The sequence below is a fragment of the Rhinopithecus bieti genome, unplaced genomic scaffold, assembly GCF_001698545.2.
Source record: "Rhinopithecus bieti isolate Rb0 unplaced genomic scaffold, ASM169854v2 scaffold_30687, whole genome shotgun sequence".
Taxonomy (NCBI): Eukaryota; Metazoa; Chordata; class Mammalia; order Primates; family Cercopithecidae; genus Rhinopithecus; species Rhinopithecus bieti.
Window position 1 is genome coordinate 270,526 of NW_016813366.1, and position 10,014 is coordinate 280,539.

A 10,014-nucleotide genomic window follows, 5' to 3' on the forward strand; every position below is an offset into this window, starting at 1 on the left:
TGCCCTCACGGGACGCCTGCATTCTCATGGGACGCCTGTGTTCTCATGGAACACCTATGTTCTCGTGGGACGCCTGTGCCCTCATGGGATGCCTGTGCCCTCATGGGACGCCTGCATTCTCATGGGACGCCTGTGTTCTCATGGACACCTGTGACCCTCATGGGACGCCTGTGTTCTCATAGGACACCTGTACCCTCATGGGATGCCTGCATTCTCATGGGATGCCCGTGCCCTCACGGGATGTCTGTGTTCTCATGGGCACCTGTGCCATCATGGACGCCTGTGTGTGGCTGCCACGGTTACTACTTGAGACTGTCACCACGACAGTTACTACTGTGACTACTTGAGACCATCATTACAAGACTGAACGAAGGCACAAATGTAGAAATGAAAACTTAAGACAAAAGAAACTGTTTTAAAGGAAGAGGCCAGGGGAAGAAGAAGAGAGCTCCCTGCTTCTAGTGAGCAAAGGCAGCCCCCCAAGCTTCTACAGCCCTTCGTATTTATTGGGTAGAAAGAGCAGGGAGGAGGAAACGATTGATCAGCTGCTTGACTGATCACACGTTCACATTATTGCTAACAGGCTCCAGATTTGCAAGAAACACTTGTGCCTGGGGCGCAACTGCCCTCAGCATTCCTTGTGGGCGGCAGACGCAGTTTGTCAGTTTGCCAACATCCTGCTTTCATGAGAACAGTTTGCTGTTTACTCATATTGATCCTATGTACACTGAGTTGATCACGACCCTCATTCTTTCGGCCTTCAACACTTGAGCCCTCATGGGACATCTGTGCCCCTCATGGGACGCCTTTGTCCTCATGGTACACTCGTGACCCTTCCAGGACACTTTACTGGTAGAATTAGTTCAGCTGCCCCCACCCTGAGGCCAAGGACACCACTGTCTCAGAAAGGCTGAAGACTACAGGCTCCTGGGGCACAGGGGCAGGTGGGGTCTCTCAGGACCCTGGTTGGTGGTAAGTGGGCCTGGCCTGGGGGTGATTGCGGGTGGGAGGAGGCGCCCAGCAGGGACTTATCCTGGATCCTGCTCACACTTCTGGGGCCTGCATTATTTCCCAAACCACCCTACACCCCAAGGCCTTCTGGATGAAGATGAGTGGGGTGTCACAGACACTGGGGGAGCTGGAGAGCAGAGACCCCACTGTCCATCCATGACAGATGATGTCCAAGCCCTTACATGCCTCAGATCCCAGGGCAAGGCTGAGCCTCCCTCCTCAGACCCCAGGGCAAGGCCATGCATCCCCACTCAGACCTCAGGGTGGGGTCTTGCCTCCTCCCTTAGACCCCAGAACAGGGCCTCACCTCTCCCCTCAGACCCCAAGGCAGGGCCTCGCCTCCCCTCTTCAGACCCCAAGTCTGAGCCTCGTCTCCCGCCTCAGACCCAGGATAGGGCCATGCCTCCCCGCTCAGACCCCAAGGCAGGACCTTGCCTCTGCCACCAGGGCAGGTCTGAGCCACCCCCCTCAGACCCCAGGGCAAGGCCAACCCTCCCCGCTCAGACCCGAGGCAGGTCCAAGCCTCCCCACTCAAACCTCAGGGCAGGGCCTGCCTCCCTGCTCAGACCCAGGGCAGGCTGTGTCTCCCCCTCAGACCACAGGGCAGGACCTCACCTCCCCCCTCAGACCCAGGATAGGGACATGCCTTCCACTCAGACTCCAGGGCAGGTTTGAGTCTCCCGGTCAGACCCCAGGGCAAGGCCAAGCCTCCCCCCTCAGACCCCAGGTACGTCCAAGTCTCCCCCTTCAGACGCAGGGCAGAGCCTGCCTCCTCCCTCAGACACCAGGGCAGGGTGTGTCTCCCACTTAGACCCACAGCCACCCCACCTCAGGCTGAGTCATGGTGAGCCGGCTTCAGCAAGGCCATGGGGGCAGGGCGAGTAAGTCCCTACTTTTCCTATGCACCTCAATCCAGGCGGGGGGCTGCCCTGGGGGGCCAGCAGCTCTGCTCCCAGCAGGCTGAGCTCAGGGGCAGGAGAGGCAACCATGAATCCCAAAATGGGGGCCTGCCCCCGAGACCCTACCAGCTTGTCCCTGGGTCTCCCTCTCCCTGGAGGTGCATGTCCTCCCATGGGCGGAAAGTCGGCCTCGGGCTGCCTCTCTTGGCCTCAGTTTCCCCTTCTGTAACACATCAGGCTCCCTGGGCCTAGGTTTCCCCTTCTGTAACGCATCAGGCTCTCTTGGCCTCAGTTTCCCCTTCTGTAACGCATCGGGCTCCCTGGGCCTCAGTTTCCCCTTCTGTAACGCATCGGGCTCCCTGGGCCTCAGTTTCCCCTTCTGTAACGCATTGGGCTCCCTGGGCCTCAGTTTCCCCTTCTGTAACGCTTCAGGCTCTCTGGGCCTCAGTTTCCCCTTCTGTAACGCTTCAGGCTCTCTCAGCCTCAGTTTCCCCTTCTGTAACGCAGCAGGGCCGATATTGTATAATGCATCCGGCCCTGTTGAGGGGATCAAGTCGGAGGAGTTGGTGCTCAAGGCCATGCAGGCACTTGACATTTATTAAGCACCTGCTGTGTGCTGAGCATGCTTGGAGCATCTGGGGAGACCTCAGTGGGGCAGACGAGTCTTTCAGGGGTGATCAGGGCTGGCGGGAGGAGTCGTCGGCTGCAGAGGGGGGCCCGTCCTGAGTGGAGACCCATTTCCCCTCTGTGACTGACAGCTCTGGGGCTCCCTGTGGGTCTCTGGCTTTCGAGGACAGGAAGAGGGCAGCCGGGGTAGAGGTCGGCGGGGGGTGGTCTCACAGCTGGGGCGGCCTCAGCAGGTTGTCTCCAGGAGCCTGGGTGGGGGCCTACCGTTGGGGTGCCCCTCCCTGTCCTCGGCCTTACCTCCACCCTGGAGGGTACCTTGAACACAACAGGAAATTTCAAATAACAGGAAACCAAGACCAGTAAGTCGGGCGGCTCCACCCTGCCTCGGGGCCTCAGTCAGCCCCCGGGGGAGGCCATGAACGCCACGGGGACCCCGGTGGTCCCCGAGTCCTGCCAACAGCTGGCGGCCGGTGGGCACAGCCGGCTCATCGTGATGCACTACAATCACTCGGGCCGGCTGGCCGGGCGCGGGGGACCGGAGGACGGCGGCCTGGGGGCCCTGCGGGGGCTGTCAGTGGCCGCCAGCTGCCTGGTGGTGCTGGAGAACTTGCTGGTGCTGGCAGCCATCACGAGCCACATGCGGTCACGACGCTGGGTCTACTATTGCCTGGTGAACATCACGCTGAGCGACCTGCTCACAGGCGCGGCCTACCTGGCCAACGTGCTGCTGTCGGGGGCCCGCACCTTCCGCCTGGCGCCCGCCCAGTGGTTCCTACGGGAGGGCCTGCTCTTCACTGCCCTGGCCGCCTCCACCTTCAGCCTGCTGTTCACCGCCGGGGAGCGCTTTGCCACCATGGTGCGGCCGGTGGCCGAGAGCGGGGCCACCAAGACCAGCCGCGTCTACAGCTTCATCGGCCTCTGCTGGCTGCTGGCCGCCCTGCTGGGGATGCTGCCCTTGCTGGGCTGGAACTGCCTGTGCTCCTTTGACCGCTGCTCCAGCCTTCTGCCCCTCTACTCCAAGCACTACATCCTCTTCTGCCTGGTGATCTTCGCCGGCGTCCTGGCTACCATCATGGGCCTCTACGGGGCCATCTTCCGCCTGGTGCAGGCCAGCGGGCAGAAGGCCCCACGCCCGGCTGCCCGCCGCAAGGCCCGCCGCCTGCTGAAGACGGTGCTGATGATCCTGCTGGCCTTCCTGGTGTGCTGGGGTCCACTGTTTGGGCTGCTGCTGGCCGACGTCTTTGGCTCCAACCTCTGGGCCCAGGAGTACCTGCGGGGCATGGACTGGATCCTGGCCCTGGCCGTCCTCAACTCGGCGGTTAACCCCATCATCTACTCCTTCCGCAGCAGGGAGGTGTGCAGAGCCGTGCTCAGCTTCCTCTGCTGCGGGTGTCTCCGGTTGGGCATGCGAGGTCCTGGGGACTGCCTGGCCCGGGCCGTCGAGGCTCACTCTGGAACTTCCACCACTGACAGCTCTCTGAGGCCGAGGGACAGCTTTCGGGGCTCCCGGTCACTCAGCTTTCGGATGCGGGAGCCCCTGTCCAGCATCTCCAGCGTGCGGAGCATCTGAGATTACAGCCTTGCGTACCGACGGTGCAGCCACCGGGTACGTGCCAGGCAGGCCCTCCTGGGGTGCAGGAAGCCGTGTGCACGGAGCCTCACTTGGATGGGGAGCGGAGAACGGGACAGGCCCCCCGTGGTCTTCCTGGTGGCCTCTTGGGCCTTCTGACGCCAAATGGGCTTCCCATGGTCACCGTGGACAAGGAGGCAACCACCCCACCTCCCTGTAGGAACAGAGAGTGCCCTGGTGTGGGGGCGAGTGGGTTCCCCACACTCCCACTTCTGTGTGATTCTTGGGAAGTCCCAGCCCCTCTCCGGGCCTCCGTAGGGCTCCCAGGCTGCAAGGGGTGGACTGTGGGATGCATGCCCTGGCAACATTGAAGTTCGATCATGGTACGTGATGTTGCAGCCTCTTATTCCCCATTGTGTGCATGTGCGGGGACTGTGGCTCAGGGGGGCTGTGGATCTAGGGGCAGCTAGGTGTGTCTTTGCTAGAGAGGGCCACGGGCCAGTGCCCTGGAGGCGTGGCTGTGAGGGTGGAGAGTGTGCGTGTGTGAACAACCTCTGGACGTTGCAGGAAGTGGGGGTAACAGTGACAGTTAACCCCGCCTCTTTCTTGTTCACTTCCCCTTTAGAAACAGCAGGGCCCATGCAGCGGCTCTGGCCTCTGCATCTTTTGGGAACCCAGTCTGGGGACCGTCAGAGGCAGCCGCCTTGGCTTCCTGGCCTGGGGGATCTTCCCTCACATCCCCTTCAGCACCAACGGCCTCAGCTTTCCCGGTCTGTAAAGTGGTTTAATCACTGAAGCCGTAGCACAAGGTTGCCGGTATGCACTCAGCACCAGCCACAGAGGCTGACGGTTGCGTGTCCCGTGAAACTCCAGTGGAGACGTGCCAGCTCCACACCATTCACTACGGGAGACACCAGCCCCACGGGGCTACGGTGCAAGCAGGGAACTGAATTTCGCACTGTAGGTTGTGTTTAATTTGAATCTGTTTATATTTCGGTGGCCCCATGGGGTGGGTAGCCGCAGTTTCAGTGCAGATGGGAAGCCGGAAGCCTCCAGCACTTGCAGCTGATAGACAGTTCTTGACCACCTCCTCCCAGGACCAAGCCAGCCCCATCCAGTCCAGTGTCTGGACAGAGGCAGTCAGAATCCACCCCACCCGCCTCCTGGGCTCAGACAGCTCTGCTTTAAGTCATGATTTCTCCACTGCACGATGGGGAATGCGGTGTGTAGGGGCCATTTACCCACTAATACAGCAGCCATGAGGCACAGATGGCTATTAAAAATTCATGGAAATTGCTGGGCGTGGTGGCTCATGCCTGTAATCACAGCACTTTGGGAGGCCGAGGCAGGAAGATTGCTTGAACGCAGGAGTTCGAGACCAGCCTGGGCAACATGGTGAAACCACATCTCTACAAAAAAATCCTCCAAAATTGAAAAAATTAGCCGAGCATGGTGGTGCGTGCCTGTGGTTCCAGCTACTCAAGAGGCTGAGGTGGGAGGATCACTTGAGCCCAGGAGGTCGAGGCTGCAGGGAGCCGTGATCGTGCTACTGCCCTCCAGCCTGGGTGACAGAGTGAGACCCTGTCTCTAAAAAATAAAATAAAAAAGAAAGAAAATTCATTGAAATTAAATGAAAGTTAGGCCGGGCGCGGTGGCTCACGCCTTTAATCGCAGCACTTTGGGAGGGTGAGGCGGGTGGATCACGAGGTCAGGAGTTTAAGACCAGCCTGGCCAAGATGGTGAAACCCTGTCTCTACTAAAAATACAAAAAATAAGCTGGGCGCGGTGGCAGGCGCCTGTAGTCCCAGCTGCTCGGGAGGCTGAGGCAGAAGAATCACTTGAACTCGGAGGGCAGAGGTTGCAGTGAGCCAAGATCGCACCACTGGACTCCAGCCTGGGTGACAAAGTGAGATTCCGTCTCAAAAAACAAAACAAAAACCAGGCCGGGCGCGGTGGCTCAAGCCTGTAATCCCAGCACTTTGGGAGGCCGAGACGGGCGGATCACGAGGTCAGGAGATCGAGACCATCCTGGCTAACACGGTGAAACCCCGTCTCTACTAAAAAATACAAAAAAAAACTAGCCGGGCGAGGTGGCGGGCGCCTGTAGTCCCAGCTACTCGGGAGGCTGAGGCAGGAGAATGGCGTAAACCCGGGAGGCGGAGCTTGCAGTGAGCTGAGATCTGGCCACTGCACTCCAGCCCGGGCGACAGAGCGAGACTCTGTCTCAAAAAAAAAAAAAAAAAAAAAAAAAAAAGACAAAAGAAAAAAAGGAAATTAAATGAAAGATAAAAATTTAGCCTCTTAGTGTATCGATTTGCTAGGGCTGCCATGACAGTCTTACAGATGGGGAGGCTTGAAAAGCAGACATTTCTGCTGTTGTAATTATGGGAGCCGGAAGTCTGAGATGAAGGTGTGAGTAGGGCTGGGTCCTCCTGAGGCTGACGGCGATCTGCCCAGGCCTCTCTTAGGTCCTGCTGGTGGCAAGCATCCTTGATGTTCCTTGGCTTGGAGAAGTATCGCCCCCATCTCTGCCTCCATCTCCACGAGGTGTCCTCCCTGGGTCTGTGTCCAAACTCCCCCAACTCCTTCAACCTTTTTTATTTTAAGAGATGAAGGTCTCATTAAGTTGCCCAGGCTGGTCTCAAACTCCTGGGCTCAAGTGATCCTCCCACCTCAGCCTTCTGACTAGCTGAGACTACAGGAGTCCACCACTAAGCCCGGCTCATTTTCCTATTTTTAAATTTATTTATTTATGTATTATTATTATTATTTGAGAGGGACTCTCGCTCTGTCGCCCAGGCTGGAGTGCAGTGGCGCAATCTCAGCTCACCACAACCTCCACCTCCGGGGTTCAAGTGATTCTCCTGCCTCAGCCTCCCAAGGAGCTGGGATTATAGGCAGGTACCACCATGCCTGGCTAGTTTTTGTATTTTTAGTGGAGATGGGGTTTTGCCATGTTGGCCAGGCTGGTCTCGAACTTCTGACTCAGCTGATCTGCATGCCTCAGCCTCCCAAAGTGCTGGGATTACAGACGTGAGCACCACGACCGGCCAATTTCCCCATTATTCTAAGGCCACCAGTCATATGGGGTTAAGGGCCCACCCTGCCCCAGTATGACCTCATCTTAACTAATGCCATCTGCCTCAACCCTATCTTCCAAATAACATCTTATGCTGAGGTCCTGCGGGTTATGATGTGATCACGTAGATTTTGAGGGGACAGTTCTTTATTTTCTTTTCTATTTTAGAGACAGGGTCTTGCTCTGTCGCCCAGGCTGGAGTGCAGTGGTGTGATCATGGCTCACTGCAGCCTTAGTCTCCCAGGCTCAAGTGATCCTTCTGCCTTGGGTTTCCGAGTAGCTGCAACCACAGGTGCACACCACTGTACCTGGCTAACTTTTATATTTTTTGGAGAGATGGGGCCGGGCGCCGTGGCTCACCCCTGTAATCCCAGCACTTTGGGAGGCCGAGGCAGGGGCATCACCTGAGGTCAGGAGTTTGAGACCAGCCTGGCCAACATGGTGAAACCCTTTCTCTACTAAAAATACACAAACTAGCCAGGTGTGGTGGTGCATGCCTGTAATCCCAGCTACTTGGGGGGCTGAGGCAGGAGAATTGCTTAAACCCAGGAGGCGGAGGTTGCAGTGAACCGAGTTTGTGCCACTGCACTTCAGTCTGGGTGACAGAGCACGACTCCATCTCAAAAAAAAAAAGAGAGGGACAGGGTCTTGCTATATTTCCCAGACTGGTCTCGATCTCCTGGGCTCAAGTGATCATCCAGCCTCAGCTTCCCAAAGCGTTGGGACTACAGGCATGAGCTACTATGGCTGGCTAATTGCAGACAGATGGAACTGTGGCCGGCCATTTCACCAGTGAAGTCCCAAACACCCCTCTACAGGCACGAATGAGCCAGGGTAGTTCTTATCTTTTCCTGATTCCTGCTCTCTGTGTGTGTAGTGGGGACCACAGCAGGCAAGGTGCGGTGTTGGTGGAATTTGGGATGAGTGGAGTCTGGGCAGACCCGAGCTCTCTGTCTGCCTTCTGGTCCCGTGTTGGCTGACGCTGTTGCCCCCTCTGCCCTGCTTTGGCTGAGCTGAATTATTTCTTGGTCCTTCCCATCTGCGGGCTTTTCGCTTGACCTTTGTTGCCCCTGATAGAGTGGCCTTGTTAGCACGCACCTACCCTCATTCGTCACTCAACTTCTGCCTGCTCATTCTTTGTACCTTAGTTTTAGTGTCACCTCCTCCAGGAAACCTTCTTTGATTTCTCCTCCTCCCTAGGTCTCCTCTAGGCTCCCACAGCTGCCTGCGTTCCCTGCATGACAGCTCTGCTTTTACTTGGGCACAGCTTCCCCTCGTTCTTCACTCGACTGCCCCGGCTCATCTTTTGAGTTTCAGCTTAAGTGTCACCTCCTCCAGGAAGCCTCCCTGATTTCCTCTCCTCCGTAGGCCTCCTCGGGGCTTCCCCCAGCTGCCTGTGTGTCCTCTCTCCCAGCTCCCATCGCCCCTGGTCACACAATCCATCTCCTTCTTCGGACTTCGAGCTCCGTGTCAGTGGATATCGTGACTTTGCCGGGGTCCTGGCTGTGTCCCCAGCACCCACCACAGAGCCTGGCACACAGTAGGTGCTCAGTGATCCAGCAGCACGCTCAGAAACTCCCTTTCCAGCCGGGCGCAGCAGCCCACGCCTGTAATTTGCAGCTACTCGCCAGGCTGAGGCACAGGAATCGCTTGAACCGGGGAGGCGGAGGTTGCAGTGAGCTGAGATGGAGCCACTGCACTCCAGCCTGGCGACAGAGACTACATCTCAAAAATAAATAAATAAAAAAATAAACAGAATTCTCACACGGTGCTGGCGGGGAGAGTGCTTGATTCTCTATCATTATATGTGAGGAAACGGAGGCTCTGAGAGGTGAAGCAACTTGCCTAAAGTCACACAGCTGGGAAACGGAGGAGTTGGGATTTGAGCCCAGGCTCTTAATCAGCACAAATGCCACTTCTCACTCGGGACAGAAAGGAAACCCTGACTCCTTAGGCAGCTGTACGGAGACTGGGATGATAATGTGCTGAGAGCCAGAGCTATTGTCTGCTGCACCCTGGGGCTCAGTCTGCCCATCTGTACAAAGGGACGTTCCTTAGCTACTTCCAGCCCTGAAACACTGGGTTCTTAGGGTTGGCAGCTTAGAAAAAGACCAACATGGAACACCCAGAAATTAACTTTAAATTTCTGATGAATAACAAATACGTTTTTAGTATAAGTATGCCCCAAATATAAATTAAGATAAATATAAACACCTGCCACCGATCCCCGCACAAACCACAGGCTCCAGACTACAAGTCCCACAACCCACTGCGGCCTCCCTTAGGAACTGACTATCATGACTTTTTATTTTTCATTCATTCATTCAAAAATGGTATAGGCCACCTGCCGTGCGCCAGGTCTTGTATTAGGTGCCGGGGATACATCATATGCACAAAACTGACAAAAGTCTTTGCCCTCGTGGAGTTTGACATCTACATCCTTGGGAGTGTTAAGTGATTTTTGTTTTTCTCAGCAATTTCTGCCAGGAAGACTACAGTTCCCGTGACCCTTTGTGTTTGTTCGATGGGACTACAACTCCCAGAAGACCTAGCGCGCCACACCGGCACTTCCTTTTCCCTTTAGCCTCAACTTCCTTCCAGGTCGGAAGGTCACGTCCTGTCCGCACCTTTCGCCCCTCACCCCAATTCCCCCCACGGCAAAGACGTTAAGGGTTAAGATAGTGATATCGCGAAATAGTTTTTAAAAGCATTTTATTGCATTTTTGACTTGGAGTTTATGTGAAACCTCAGCAGTATTAGCCGAACAGCCTGCCGTACCTTCCGGGAGTCCCAGAGTGGGCCTACAACTCCTATGGGGGGGGGGGGGG

The 10,014-nt window shown here is 56.6% G+C and overlaps 1 protein-coding gene across 1 annotated transcript; it reads left to right on the plus strand.

Moving 5' to 3' along the window:
* The first annotated feature begins 2,341 nt into the window (after positions 1 to 2,341).
* On the plus strand, positions 2,342 to 4,498 carry S1PR4 (sphingosine-1-phosphate receptor 4). Its single transcript, XM_017848040.1, has one exon. The coding sequence runs from the start codon at positions 2,953 to 2,955 to the stop codon at positions 4,105 to 4,107; it is 1,155 nt and encodes a 384-aa protein (XP_017703529.1). The 5' UTR covers positions 2,342 to 2,952; the 3' UTR covers positions 4,108 to 4,498.
* The last annotated feature ends 5,516 nt before the right edge of the window (positions 4,499 to 10,014 follow it).

Bases quoted from the DNA above. Each gene is read 5' to 3' on its own strand.
- S1PR4 (XM_017848040.1), top strand. From the start codon at position 2,953: ATGAACGCCACGGGGACCCCGGTGGTCCCCGAGTCCTGCCAACAGCTG.